General features: G+C 42.8%; 1 protein-coding gene across 1 annotated transcript in view; it reads left to right on the forward strand.

Moving 5' to 3' along the window:
- Positions 1-2,072: 2,072 nt before the first annotated feature.
- The window catches only part of PRKAA2 (protein kinase, AMP-activated, alpha 2 catalytic subunit), a 15,975-nt gene continuing 2,881 nt past the window's right edge, over positions 2,073-15,166 (forward strand). The window contains 6 exon segments of the mRNA XM_010010738.1: positions 2,073-2,241; positions 5,934-6,075; positions 8,084-8,177; positions 9,592-9,736; positions 10,727-10,814; positions 13,452-13,686. Of these exon segments, the coding sequence (XP_010009040.1) occupies positions 2,073-2,241; positions 5,934-6,075; positions 8,084-8,177; positions 9,592-9,736; positions 10,727-10,814; positions 13,452-13,686 (873 nt within the window).

The following is a 15,166-nucleotide window of genomic DNA, read 5'->3' on the forward strand; positions in this document are numbered from 1 at the left end:
CTCGCTGCGCCCAGGCTCTGCTCCCTTCTGCCCCTTCATTCCCAAAGGGGCGGCAAGTGCTTGGGGTGGCTGTGAGGAGCCCCCCCACCCCCCACCCCGTACATCACCCTTGGGAAGCGGCTGACACCGGCAGCAGGCAGGGATGGAGGGTCGGGTCAGGCTCGGGCTGTACACAGGGATTCCTCTGTCATTCCTGCCAGAGTAGTCAGATTGCATGTTCAAGGTGCTGCTTTGCTTTACCTGATTTACAAAGATTTCTGTTTCTTTGTCACTGTGAATTCTGACGTTACATGCAAATTTTATTTCGAATCAAGATACTAAAACACCCCGACAACCAACCAAACACCCAACAAAATGTATTGTCTAAGCAGAATGGGTAGCAGTGATTCCTGGTTGGGGTTTTGCTCGAGCCAGGGCAGTGTGGTGGCTGGTTGAAGGGGTGATGTGCCCACACTCAGCAACCGAAGTTTTAAAATAACCCCAAAATTGATGGCAGGGGAAAGAAACCACCACGACCACTGGAGCTAAATCTACCTGTGGCCATTAATCAGGCCCCTAAAAATATATTGCTGTGTTTAATCCCAAACCGCAAATTTACTGACTAAAGAATGATCGGAATAAATACTTCTGACAGTAAGGACCATTTAAATCACTCATGTATACCAGCAGACCTCAAAAAGGGCTCCAAAGGCAGGTTTTTTCCTTGCAGACCAAATTAAGTCTGCCAACAGTAGCCCTTTTTCCTTAACTACCTTCCAGGACTAAAGCAGCACAAATACCCCGCACCCCACATATGACCTGGCTTCAGTAAAAACTCATAGTTTCCAAAGAAACATTTCAGATAACATGAAAGATTTCCTAGCTCAAAATCCTTTATGGGTAAGTAGTCTGCTTCATATATATATATCTCCCCCCCGGCCCATTAATATTTAGGTGTACACTGGCAGGTGTAATTTGCACTTGAGATTGGAAAATGAGATGAAGAAACTCAATCTCCTATTTAGAATTTTAGCATTTTAATCAAATGAGCTTTAGAAGAACCTAAATTCACCCTATTTAGCAAGAAACGTGAGAAAAGTAAAGAGATTTTGGCCTGATTGGTTCAAGTGTTGTATATGTTGTGTGTAATAATTGCTTTTTCACTAAGATTACTGGTGCCGTCAGTGACATTTCTTGTGGCTGGTGTGTTTTCTTCAGACACTGCCTTGCACAAGAGGTACTTTTCCCTCCCTTACTCCTCAAGGTTAAGAAATCATTAAATTACAATTGTTAAGGAAATAAAAAAAAATGGCAATGGAAGAAAGGATTTAGTAATGATGGGGTACTAACCAGAGCTTGAATTTGTGGTTGGAGCTGAATAGTTGCTTTCAGCCATCAGAAACCAGAGATACAACAAAAAAAGTCCCTGCTGCCCCGTTGGGATGTTTGTTCTGGGACATCAGTGAACTGATCCTCCTAAAAACTATCTAATGCTGCAAGAAACTCCTAGTTTTAAGCCCATTCAGTTCCTTGATCTAATTTACAGGAAGACTGCACAAAGCTTTCTTTGGAGAGTACCAAATAGGTTGGCAGATGAGAGCAGGATTTTGGTGCTAATACTGAAATTCCAGCTGGAGTTGGTGATGAAAATACAACATCTGTTAGAAAAGAGGAAGGTGGCAGGAGTAAAGGTGGTGGATGTGAATGTGGTGGATGGACAGGAGGTCTCATGCCAAGGGTCAGAGTTACTATGCAGGATTTTGCCAAATACAGGGAGAGCTAGAGATAAGTTATTTCCGCTGTCCTGCAGGCCAAAGATAAGATTAATTTGCAGAAAATAGAACTGTGGAAATGATCTCAGATTATGAATTTAGTGAAGCAACAAAGGAAGGAGATGGCATCTCCTCTGCTGGTGGTTGGTAAGAATGGGTTAGAAGAACTGCTGCTGTGTTTGTCATGGGCACATCCCACCCTGCAGGTCCCTGAAGACCTCTCCTGTCACCACAGCCCTTGCACAATGAGGTTCACAGTGGTTGCAGTTTGGAGAGCTTCAATCAAAATCCAGTAACACAAATATTTTTCCATGTGGTGCCATGCACAGCATTCCCAGTGGCCACTTGGTGGTTTCTTACCCACACTTATTGGCCACCAAGGTGATCAGTTTGTGGTCCCTCAAGGACCAGCAGTGCTTGGGTGATGTTTATGTTGGTTATGATGAAACCTCTATGGGCTTATATGAGCACATAGACTCTATGAGTCGGGGTAAAATCCCGTTTTTCCATGCACTGTACCATTGCTGCTGAGGGACAAACCTTGCGTTGGAGGGAAGATAAACTAATAGAGACTGAACAGATGAAGGAAAAGGAAAGGAAGGATGATATAACATACGAGCAAGTGGCACTGGGGTAGTATGAATACACTGTTGCTAAATATACACTTTGGATGGATTTCATTTTTAACTTTGGGCTAAGATAAGGGCTGGTACAGCTGGTAGGAAAGGAGTTTTCTCACCCCTCCGTAAACTTCTACATTCCACTGAAGCATTTGCAAAACTTAACTGTTTGTGCTTAACTGAGATGCATCAAACACACACCCAGAGGTAGGCTTCTTTGGTACCTGGTAAAAAAGCATGCTGTCAAGGAGTTTTAATGATTATCTCCACTACAGTAGTATAAATGCTATCCTTCCTCTTTTTTTTTTTCTCTTCTTATAAAGATAACTAAATTAGAAGGGTCTTCTTTCAGAAACTAATTATATCTCTTCCCTTCTTTCCTTAGTAGCATCTGATGCGGAAGCATTCTTGTGTCTAGGCAATCACATGTACACACGGATGGGATAGCAGCTAAGGACATTCACACCGTGTCCCATTTGGTGCTGGTTTTTGGAGTTCAGGGTCAGCGTTACCACCTAACCCTTATGGCTGGGCTTTTTTTGCAGCAGTGTGCAGTGCTGCTCCTTGTCTCAGTGTGAAATCCATCTCCATTGCTCACCCCAGTTACTAGTTTTAAGCTGTGGTAGACCTTACCTGGGTGTTTGTCACTAGAAGACAAGACATATGCTTAAATCCCCATTCTAATACTGCCACTCAGCCCCTTCTCATCCCCCTGGGCTTTTAATCCAGGGAGGTAGTGAGAGGGAAGGAGAAGGCTGCCTCACCACCACCCAAGGCCACCATTGCCCATCCTTGGGGCAAGGAGGGGACAAACCCCTTAGGGATGAGCATCCCAAGCATCCCTTTCCATGCTTATGGAAGGCATGGGACCTGTCACTGCTCCTTATCCTGGGGCCAGATTATCCCACCAGCGTGCTCCAGCACATGGGGTCAGTGGCAGTGACTCCTTGAGCAGAGGGAAGATTGTCCTTGCTGCCCCATCTCAAAATTCCCGCATCTGCAGTCTGCAGCCAGAGAGACCTGAAAGGTTTCAAAGTCTCCCACCACATAGCAAATTATGTTGTGTCTTTGTCTCTATTTCTCAAGGCGTTCGAGTAGGCTTAACAAGCCACTGGGGACTGGAACAATAGTATCTCTGTATCTAATGCTTACTGTAAGCAAAAGATGGATTACAAAATAGACTGTTTATTTTTAATTATTAATGTGTTGGAGCTAGCAAGCCTTTGCAGAGTTACACATTGTTTGTCGTGGATGGAAAGGAAATGAACTGTTCAGCAACGGTATTAAACCCAATAATTATTCATTCCGGGCATGGCCATTTATTTTTTTCCCAACTGCATAATAAAACTTTTTCAGAGCATAAGCTGGGGTAAGGCCAGAAGGGATTGTCTTGAAACAAAGGATGGCAGAAATCAGGGTTTTCTTCCTAGTTCAGAGATAAACCTCTTTGCTTTACTGTTCCTCAGTTTCCCAGCTAATGGCTTCCTGTGTTATAATTCTTTAATGGAGCTGAATGAATCAAGGGCAGCTTTCAAAGTACAGCTTCTTGTGCTCCCAGGAAAGAGAGAGCAGAGGTATCACAGTGCTGTAGTTGACCAAATTGAATGCTGCTGATGAAAGACTTGATCTCAAAGATACAGAATGGTTTGTGTTGGAAGGGACCTTAAAGCTCATCCAGTTCCAACCCCCTGCCACGGGCAGGGACACCTTCCACTTGAGCAGGTTGCTCCAAGCCCCTGTGTCCAACCTGGCCTTGAACACTGCCAGGGCTGGGGCAGCCACAGCTTCTCTGGGCAAAAGAAGTTGTGGATTCTCTGCCCCTTTTGGACATCTGCTGAAGTTGTCTTACACCCCCCCTGTCATGCCTTCCTCAGCCTCCTCAGTGGAAACACCTTGGCAAATAGAGATCAGTGCCCTTTGTAAGACTACTATTGGCACAACTTGCAGAGAATTTCTTGCAGTGAGCAAAGAGGCTGCATCCCGACCCCTTTGCAAGCCCCAATAAAGCTTGAGCATGCTTTTGTGCCCCTTGCACGCATGTTGCTTTGCAGAGTCTTCCTCCAGCACTGCCCTGCTCCCCTATCCCCGAGGATGCACCAGGGAAAATGCCTCCTTGGACTATTTACAGCACAATCTTTGCACAGCGAGAGAGGAATTATCTGCCTTCTCCAGCCCTCAGCTAATCCCTAAATTGCATCTATACTGCAAAGCTTAGTTTATTTTAATTTCATCTAGTAGTTTTAAGTATTGCAAGGAATAAAATGGACGTGCAAAGTGGTGCTTTAATTTTCAAGGGCAGTAAAGTGTTTTATTTTTAGGATACTCTTACTGAGGAAAGAATCTCTGGCAGGTCTTATCTGGTAGCTAATAATAGTGACCTGGCATGCCCTGAGCAGTGCCGGCGCTGCCGCCCTGCCCTTCTCACGCCGTCTGCTTACTCCACTTGCTTCTGATCAGCTCATTAGAGCCTCCAAAATTGCAGAGTCTAATAATGTAATAACAAGGTTTGCTTGTAATTATTAATTCCTTGTGCTGTATGTTATTACTGGAAGGGTAACATTCGTAATTAAAGAGCACAAATATTTACTGTAAGCAGGTTTTCTGTGCAGTCTTTAGAAAACCATCCGTATGTTACTGGTTTTAATATAACATAAAATACTGAGAAGGGGTAGCTCATGGCCAGAGAACCCTTTTGGATACAAACATCCAGTTGACAGTTTCTGAGCAGTTTCTGCTGTTAACTTCAATATAAATCTTGCTTCTTAAGATTTTTATATTTTTTTTGTGTAGTCTGTTTATTGCTAACAAATGGATCGAATGCTGAATCCATTTCACATTATTGTTAAGTTAGGGCAATTCCCCCAGTGACAGTGGTGCTACTCCCAGTTTGTGGTTGCTGTTTGTCCCTGTACACAGGAGATAAGCATCACATCTCAATACACCAAGTGCCTATTATAAAAACCCAGTTGAAGTTTGTATCTTTCCTAAAATCAGATTTTGCTCTTGCAGTGCAGCAGTGTTCCTGCAGCCTGTCATCAAACCAAGAAGCACGCTTGAGAAAGTATAAATAGAAATTCATTTTAGTAATGCAAATCCTGCAGTCCTATTTTGGGCAGGGAATATCCCTGTATCTTTTCTTTTTCTTTTAAACAAGTGGGATTGTCTAGTTTTAAGACTGGGTTTGTTATGGATTTAGTCAACCAGTGTGTTACGGTGGAGATTCTCCTTTTCCATTTAAATATATCTGTTTCTGATTAATCTAGCTTTTACATGCTATAAGTCCTTGCAAATTCGCTTTGGATATGACCTCTTCCAGTAACTCACTCTGTTTTATTTAGTGGAGTGTTTTTTGCAGATAAGTTTCCTCCCTTCTGTCTTACATGACTCCAGTGGGAAAACAAGAAAGTGAAGAGAGAAAAACTAAGATAAAATATTTCACCCCTTCGTATTTTATTGTTTTTTCCTTCAAGAGTTGTTTTTTGCTTATAAACCAGTGTCCTAAATAGCCTGTATGAATCTTGCTATACTGTTTAGTGACTTTGCAATGCTTTCTTTCTAATAGTTGGCGAACACCAGCTGACGGGGCACAAAGTAGCAGTTAAAATACTCAACAGGCAGAAAATCCGCAGCCTGGATGTGGTTGGGAAGATCAAACGGGAAATTCAAAACCTTAAACTCTTTCGGCACCCTCATATTATCAAACTGTGAGTACCCTTTCTGCCATGTGCTCAGCTTACTCCATCTGCAAAGACTTCACATATACAGTTGACTTGGTTTCAGGAGATGGCTTAGAGTGTAGTAGATGATGTTAGGTGTGTAGTCAAGTTTTTGCAAGTTGGAGCTAACCACTGCTTTTTGAGAGTCTCCCACTAACTTACGGAGGAGACACAGCTGACACTTTGAGCAATGATGGAAGATATTTCTTCCATTGGGAGTCTGAGTCACTGTAACAGCCAACAGACTGATGTCCCTGCATCAGGTTTTGTTCAAAGATGTCCTCTCTTCCATGCAAAGGCCATTGTAAAGGTGCATAGAGAGGGTCTGGGCTTTCCTGCATTGGGATGCTATTAAGAGTTTTTGTGATGATCCTATTTAAGCTTCAGATCTCCAGATGTGGAGCTGCTGAGAACTGTGCCTGAGGAACTGCAGCATGGCCAGGCTCATAGAGTGAAGCCTTGGCCCAAAGTCAGTAGGATTTATGTTTTAATGGCCTGATTATCCAAAGAGCTTAAAGGGATGTTTTTCTTTTATTATTTATTATTTAGACATAAGTCTTCAAAGTTGCCACTCTGATGAACCTGAATTTAAGTTGTAAATCAGCACCTGCACTCCAGCCTCTGGGAATCCTTCTCAAACCCCAGTTTGTGCAGGCAGTCCACATTAACGAGGCACTCGATAATATCTTTGGCATTTCTGTAAAAGAAGGCTGTTGAATGGTAACTGTAAGGAGAAGTTGACATTTAGGTCAGCCTTAAAACTGGCATGAGATATAGCGAATACATGGGACTTAGAGGCAAGGGAAAACAAATTTTCTCTACAGTTAAATTAACCATACAGCAACTGTTGACTTTAGAGTAATTTCACAGTTTCATGGATTTATTGGAGAACAGATTGGTATTATTTCATGAAAAAGCCAGCAAGAGTCCTCAGCTGTGTACCCAGCATCCTGCAAGTTAAGTCTTGTTCACACATTTGTCAAAGTATTAAAGCCTAAAAATTAAACCCAGTTTAACAATATCAGTGTCCTATGGTACATACAGCAATCATGAAATACAGTGATAAAGAAAATAGGTGAGGAGACCTTGGTTCATAAACCTCCTCTTTCAATAGCTTTTTATGTGTATATAAAAGAAATAGTGAGGCAATTAGCAGTAACTGAGATGTCTGGGGCCAAAGCACTTCAGAAAAATTAGGTTGATCCTGTTGATCTTTATGGGACTATCACCTGTGCACTGCTGATCTCTGAATATGGTTTGAAATGTGTTTGTTACAAATTCCAACCCACAGAAATTCGGCTGTAAAAAGAAAAAAGCAAACAACAATATATCTGAAATTAAAGAGAAAGGTGTCTCAACTGGTGCTGCTGTGAATTCCTGTAGCAGCATTGACCTCAGCTGATCATGTTTGTATCAATGGGAACACTGAAATGTCATTGCAGTGCTAAGGGATCATACTGAATGAAAATGGAGAGTAAATAATTTGCACATCAATTTCCCCATTCTAGAATATAGAGGGATTTAATATTTGAAAAATAACTTTTTGGGGTGCTTGTCTTTTTTCCCAAACCTTTCCAAAAGAAGCTCCCTCTAGTGTCTAGAGTTCTTCTTTATCCTTGATGTGAGAGAAACCAAATATACCCCCTCCCCTGCTCCCAGCTAAAGAAGCCTTCGTTTCTAAAGCTGTTGTTGCAGATCTTAGCCAAAATGGAAATTTGTAAGCCAGAACAATCCTAAATGTCATAGGATTGTCTGGCAGAGATTTCAGAGGATCATTTAAAAGCTTGAAGGAAAACGGTACGTCTGTAAAAGAGATCCTTTCATAGGCAAGTGAAAGATTATACTCGATGGCTTTTCAGAAGTGGAAAGCAATTATAAATGCAAGATCCAAACAAATGCTTATTATAAGTGTTGACGTGAAACTAATCATCTGTTTAAAAGCCTTTCCCCCTTCTTCTTAATTATTTTCTTAAATAATCCCCTTGTGTTTCTGAAGGTACCAGGTCATCAGCACACCAACGGACTTCTTCATGGTCATGGAATACGTATCTGGCGGTGAACTATTTGATTACATCTGTAAGCATGGACGCGTAAGTGCCAGTACCATGTCCAAACACAGCCCAAACACTTGGGTGGGAAGAGGATGGTGTTTAGAAGCAAATTGACTGCTAAAGGGAGCGCAGTTAAGGTTAAGGCCTAAAATAGAAGTTGCTTCACAGCAAACCCATCTGGAGTGTCTCGTACCCGGCTCACACAAACATTGTGTGTGATTTCTTGCAACATTCTCTGATATATTTCCATACTCAAACCAAAACATCCAAGGTAACGTGTTGCTTAGTGCAAATATTTGGAAAACTAGCATAGTTTTATCATTTTTAGCTATGGGTTGCCTGTCAAAACCCCCACGGTTCTAGAAAATGCTAACATTCCTTGCTCGATGTGATTTACGGCGTTGGAAGGGAAGACCTCTCAGTGTGGTCTCCATCCCAGTCATTCACCTCCCCCAGACTCCCCCTTGGCTCCAGGTCAGGGTTTTTGAAGGCTTTTAAAGGATGTGGCTTATCTGAACAACATTCTCAAAAGCCAGTAATCCTGCTGGGTATAAATCACCTGAGGCGTAGGTTAAACCCATGGAATGTGGTATTATGGTTACAAAGAAAATCACTAGTGTCTGCCCTGTGGACATCCTTGTAGTAGGGAGCAGTCACAGGGCAAGGAGATAAAAATGGGCTTAAGTGGACATCCAGAATAAGGCTTCAGGTGAAGGATCAGCCCATCATACATTTCCTCTCTGTACTACAAAAATCAATGCATTTATAACAAATTGGTATAGATGAGTGCACTGGTCGATGGAGCGGACTTCACTTACTTTTCTGCGTATATTTCTGATTTCCAGTACATTTCACCCATCTGGATCTTTTCAGTGACTAATTTGGATCCTTTCTGAATTTTTGCATTCAGAAACTAAATTTTTCATGAAGAGTATCTTTAGGAAGTCATCAGTAAAAATAATCAGTCTCCTCATCATTTAAAATACAATTTCTCTAATATAGCTTATACAACTTCATAGCTAATCTAGCTGATTAAATCATCACAGTATTCCACCTTTAGGCTTTTCCCCCAAAGCCATCTGTTCATGAGGAATTGCTCCCTGCAGCATCCTCTGCGGTGTTTTGTCCAGTCTTCATCTGCATGTGCTGTATAGAACTGGTCTTGTTGGGACAGCAGAACATCGCCTCATAGGTGCCACCAGCACGCTCTTCATGATAGCTCAGCTAAATTCAGGTTTCTGATTTCATCCCTGGGCTGTATCATTTGCAAACACTAGCACATTATAAAATGCAAGGGGGAAAATCTGCTTTATTTGCTGCTTCTGGGCACAAGCACATTGTGATTTTTTTTCTCTGCACCCTGGAACATTTTGGCTCCTTGCTAAGTCAAACCTTCCCTTGCCAGCTCTGCACGCAGACCAACCTTCAGGTCTATTTCCCCTTGCATCTGTAGGTTGAAGAGGCAGAAGCTCGACGCCTTTTCCAGCAGATTCTCTCTGCAGTGGATTACTGCCACAGACACATGGTTGTCCACCGAGACCTGAAACCAGAGAACGTGCTGCTGGACGCACACATGAATGCAAAGATAGCCGATTTTGGTATGTGACCCCAGCAGCATTCCAGACATGCAGCCAGCTCCGAGGAGCTTGCTGGAGCGTGTCCATGTAGCACGCCTTACAAAACCCAGAGCCTGTTTTCCTAACCACTAAGCAGTTGCTTTACCTGAAAAGCCCACAGTTATAAACACCAGCCTTTTTGAAAAGCAGGGATTACCTACTGTAGCCTGCTTCTGTACTGCCATTAAGAATGGAGCAGCAAAGAAATGCAAATCTTCACTATGTTTTAGTATAATCACCTGATATAAAGGTTTAGCTAATTTATGTCTAAGACAGCCTCAGTGCAGTTAGTTTCAGGTTGAGCTGGCTGCATATGTTTATTTTCATGCATGTTCTCCATAGGTTTTGCCATGTGTTCTTTGCCTCACTTTGTTTTACAAATGAGCAGTAAGAAGAGGCTATAAGTGGTATTCCTGATTGAAATCTGTTGGAATAGCTGGGCTACCAGCCATGTCCTGATGACTCCTTTCTAGCGGTGATAAATCCTTTTGAAGATTTACTAATTTCACACCCCCACACAATTCCTATATAAAGTAAGAGCTCTGGGATGAATTATGTCTCTTTTCCAGTGTGCTCTGTGCTCCAGGATTTGCAACTTCGAAAAGCAAAACTAGCCTGGAGTGAATATTCCTTGGTTAGATGTGAAAATAACAATAATGATAATAATTGTGGAGGAAGTTGTGAATGCTTCATCCCTGGCAGTGTTCAAGGCCAGGCTTTGAGCAACCTGGTCTAGTGGAAGGTGTCCCTGCCCATGTCAGGGGGTTGGAACTAGATGATCTTAAGGTCCTTTCCAACTCAAACCACTCTGTATTCGATATTCTATAATAATCATCATCATTTGCAAATCAGCTCAAAGGAGTCTGTCTAAATTAGATCAACTGTTTCCCTCCAAATTTTGCCCTCCACTTACAATACCTCTCCTTTTCTGTGTCTGGACCTTCACATCAAACATCAGTATGTTGTTTTTAGGATTGTCCAACATGATGTCCGATGGCGAATTTCTACGCACCAGCTGTGGCTCCCCAAATTACGCAGCCCCTGAAGTCATCTCTGGAAGGTAGGACATTCCAGTTCTAATCAGAGCCTATGTGAGCACATGGTCTTTAAATTTGTTCTTGGGATTGGAAACAGCTTTGCATATCTAGTAAAAGCAGCTGAATCCTTCCAGCTTGTATTTTATGTTTGGGTGAATCTATTGGTAAAAATCTGGAAGTGTTCTTGGTTAGTGCAATAGCTGCAATAGCAAACCATGTTTTGGTATGTGACCACCTTGGTATGTGTTCACCTTGGATGAATTATTAATAGAAGATATTGACTATATTGCTAATTAAAGAGGCTGAAAATTACTCTTTGCATGCACTTACTGGGGTTTCAGATGGAAAGGCTTTTCCAGACCACTCCCTCCTCTCCTGCCCACCTATAATATAAAACACAGTGTAATGAGGAAAACTGTTCACTAACAGAAGAATCGGGGAGATCTTTATTCACTTCCCTACAACTCTTGTATTGAAAATACTTGTCTCTGGTTCCTTAGGCTAGGGGTTTTGTTTATGACAGTAGTTTCAACCATCATAACTTTGTTTCGAATTGATGAATTGAATTGACAAACTTCCAATGTGGTTGCATCTCACTGTGTGAAACATCTGCACAACACACGGCATGTTGAATGCATTCTGCAAGGTTTAATTGGACTTTACCATGTTGATACAGAAGTATTACCTCCTTTATTTTACTGTCAGGAACCGAAGTTACATAAAACATACTTATTTCCCCATCTCTCTCTATAACAGCATAGCAAGGATTGCAAATACAGATTTTCAGTTTTCACTTCTCTCTGTAGTCCTTCAAACTGCCCATTTCATTATCTGCCCCATATTTTTTAATTGCCCTTAGCGTGAGCATTAGTTTTCCTAATCTAACATCCAATTTTGCCTATAACTGTAGCTTTTAAATACAACATTTTGTTCAAAGTGTGTTCGCTGAGATTATGATTATTTTATCCCTGTTTATATCAATGCAAGTGTTGGCAGAGTATCCTAGGAAATTAGACTAGCATCCAAAAACCCTGTTGTGACTGCAGCACTATGTGTGAAATCAAGTAAATCCTCATTGTCAGGAGGGGGACAAAGCCAGAAACTCTACTGTGATTTCAAATAAATATTATTAGTATTATTTCAATGTCCTTTTCAGTAAAGGCCAGACACCCATTTAGGAGACAAGGCACATGGCAGATTAACAAGGAGGATTTAGTCCCTGTATGCAGAGCATGATTATTCCAAGGGTGCAGGCAATGCAGCTTATTAGCAACAAAAGTTGAAACAGGACCAAAACCAAGCCTACCCACTGCACTTTTTCAGTGGCTATAGGTGCAGCTCTCCTGCATCAGTACCACTTGCAATATCAGTGATGTTTAATACCCTTGATTAATATGCCAAGCTGCCTTCTTCTCAAAGCTATAGCAGCATATGAGAGCTGCATTTATGAGGAAAAGGCATGATCCACTGTTCCTGCAGTGGGATGAGTGCATTCCTAGTGGGTGTGAGGGGCAGTAGGAGCTGGTTCCCAGCTCCTGCTGCCTTTCTGCCTAGACCACAAAAGCAGTAGAGTGTGACAGCTCAGGTTTCAGAGTCATAAAAGTGCATCTCATTCAGGATTAAAAGTCCAATCAGCTATTCAGGCAATGCAGTTATAAGCAAAAGAATCAGGCTTCCTGTCTGTTGGAATTGGGCATGGAAGCAGGATCAAGAAGGCATCTAGCTAATCGTCTGCATTTCCAAAATGACTTTGCTGCTGTCGCTGGCCTCAGCAGGGAAAGTCTCACCCTTGGGTATGCAGAGCTGATGTTTTAGTGGTATTCGGAGAATGGCTGTGTGCATGACACAGCACTGGTGTGTCTGTGGGGATGCTTTTCAGGAGGAGCAAGTGCAGGATGCTGAGGTTTCAGGAAAAGACTTCTGTATTTCCATTTGAACCTCTGCATTTTGGTAGGGTTTTACAGCCCTTGGGTAAGCACTGCCTCCCAAAATCTCTGAGAAAGCATCAGCTGTAGCAAGAACAGATAAGCAAATTGAGTAAGCAAGCAGCAGCAAACCCTGTATATTTGGGGTGTCCTGACTTGATGATGCCAGGGAGCACATAAGTAGTTTGTCAGAAGTGGGAGCACTCACATACTAGCACACAAACTTCAACAGAGAGTGAACACTCAGAGATACAGTATCTGCTGGATTTTGTCTGCCTCGCTGAATGAATGGTGTCCCTGCCATGGCAGGGGGGTTGGAACTAGGTGATCTCTAAGGTCTCTTCCAATCCAAACCATTCTATGAACAGAAATTGATGACTGAGTCCTTGGGGTGAAGCAGTAAAGAGCCTGACAGAGAGCTCTTGGAAGTGTGGGGTTTGCTTTTTAGGAGGTTTGAGTTTTAGGAGGGTCTGGCAGACGCAGGGATGTACGTGGCTTTTAGAGGAGCATGGGCAGCCAGCACCAGCTCTGCCATGTCGTTTCCCCTTGCCCCTCGGTGATTTTGGCTTAGGCAGGTTTGGCTGGGGGCATCCATGTGAGCAGCCCAGGGTGGGCTGCAAAGCTGGCACGGTGGAGCTGGCAATGGGTCCCGAGCTTGCCCAGTGGGACCTGTACCCTAACTAAAGAGAGAAGGACAAGGGGTGACACCTTTCTCCTGCCCTTGCCTTCACACAGGCTGTATGCTGGCCCAGAGGTGGACATCTGGAGCTGTGGTGTTATCCTCTATGCCCTTCTCTGCGGCACTCTGCCTTTTGATGACGAGCACGTCCCCACCCTCTTCAAGAAGATCCGTGGAGGTGTGTTTTACATCCCTGAATACCTCAACCGCTCCGTTGCCACTCTCCTCATGCACATGCTGCAGGTTGACCCCCTCAAGCGAGCAACCATCAAGGACATCAGGTCAGCCCAGGTGGGATGGGGTGGGCTGGCTGTGCTTGGGGGATCTGACAGAGTGGTAGCAGAGGGTGGTGGTTGTCCTGGGGATTATCTGCTAGTGTGTGGGCAGGGTGGTTTACAGTAGTCAGCTAATACAGCTGATTTTTGTCCCAAGAGATTCAAGGAGCACTCCTGCACCCTTCTGTGCTGATGGAGAGATAGGTGAGGATGAATAGGGTGATGATTTTGTATGTATTTTGTGTGTGTGTGTATATATATACACATATATATAATCTTAGAATAGTTTGGGTGGGAAGGACCTGAAAGATCATCTAGTTCCAACCCCTTGCCATGAGCAGGGACCCCTTCCACTATACCAGGTAGCCCAAGGCCCTATCCAACTTGGTCTTACATATATAAATGCTATTTTGTTGCATTGTAAAATAGCCTAAAAATCTCTCTCTTAAAAGTGCATAGCAAAACCAGCTATATGATGCACTAATCCTAAGAACTTAATATCCACCAGCCATTTTTCATTACTTTATTTCAAGACCACCTCCCTCTGCGTGCCCGTTCAGAATAAGAGGGTAATCACTGTACTTAGTGTCTATCTGATAAAAGAGGAGGAGAAACATAAGAATTACTAACTTAATCCATAAATATTGGCTATAGTTTAAAATGTGAGCAAATGGTTTCTCTTTAAATGCAGCGTAGTTCTGTTGTCTAGTCAATGAGTGTAGTGCCCATCAACCTATTATCTGCATGCCTCAAGGTGGAAATTCAAGGTGAGGGGTACAGTTGGGTTCTTATGCATGTATTTGTGTCCACAGTGATCGTTTTAAGTTTATGGCTGGTAGTAGGACTTCAAAATTCTCACTACCTGAGCCATTTTAGAAATGTTTTGTAAAACTGGAGACTGATATGCATTTTGGGAGGTTTATAGTAATCATTACATCCAGCTGGCGTGCTAAGTAACAGAAATGTTACTAGGACATTCAGGAGTTCTCAGGTTTTTAGTGTGTTTGCAATGGATGGCCTTAATTTTACCCTTCAAGTAAAACCAAGTAAAATGCCTTTTTTTATTTCTGAATTCTTTAAGACTAGAGGATTTAATTACATTATAGAGCAGCAGCCCGTGTGGTGAAATTAATAGTTGATATGCAGAACCTATAGACAAGCTTATCATTTAATTATCACTTAATTATCATTGACTTCATTGTAAATTAGTGGGAATTAGGTACCTGAATAGCTTTGATGCTCTGTATCTCTATCAATCAGACCCATAGTAATCAAGAAGTGTGAGCATCTTGTACACGCTGAGGTCTTACTTCAAGGCTAAGCGAGCCAGCAGCCATGCTTGCAAAGTGTCATTGCCATTGCAATACTGGGGGGCCCATGCAGGGCTGGGCTGAGCTCCCCAACCTGCAGCTGAGGATTCATACTGGGCCATGCAAGGGCCTGGTGGCAGTGGTTGCCCCAGCATACCTTGCATGGAGCTCGTGGTGACTCCTCTT

Source organism: Nestor notabilis, unplaced genomic scaffold (genome assembly GCF_000696875.1).
Source record: "Nestor notabilis isolate BGI_N333 unplaced genomic scaffold, ASM69687v1 scaffold9003, whole genome shotgun sequence".
NCBI lineage: Eukaryota > Metazoa > Chordata > Aves > Psittaciformes > Psittacidae > Nestor > Nestor notabilis.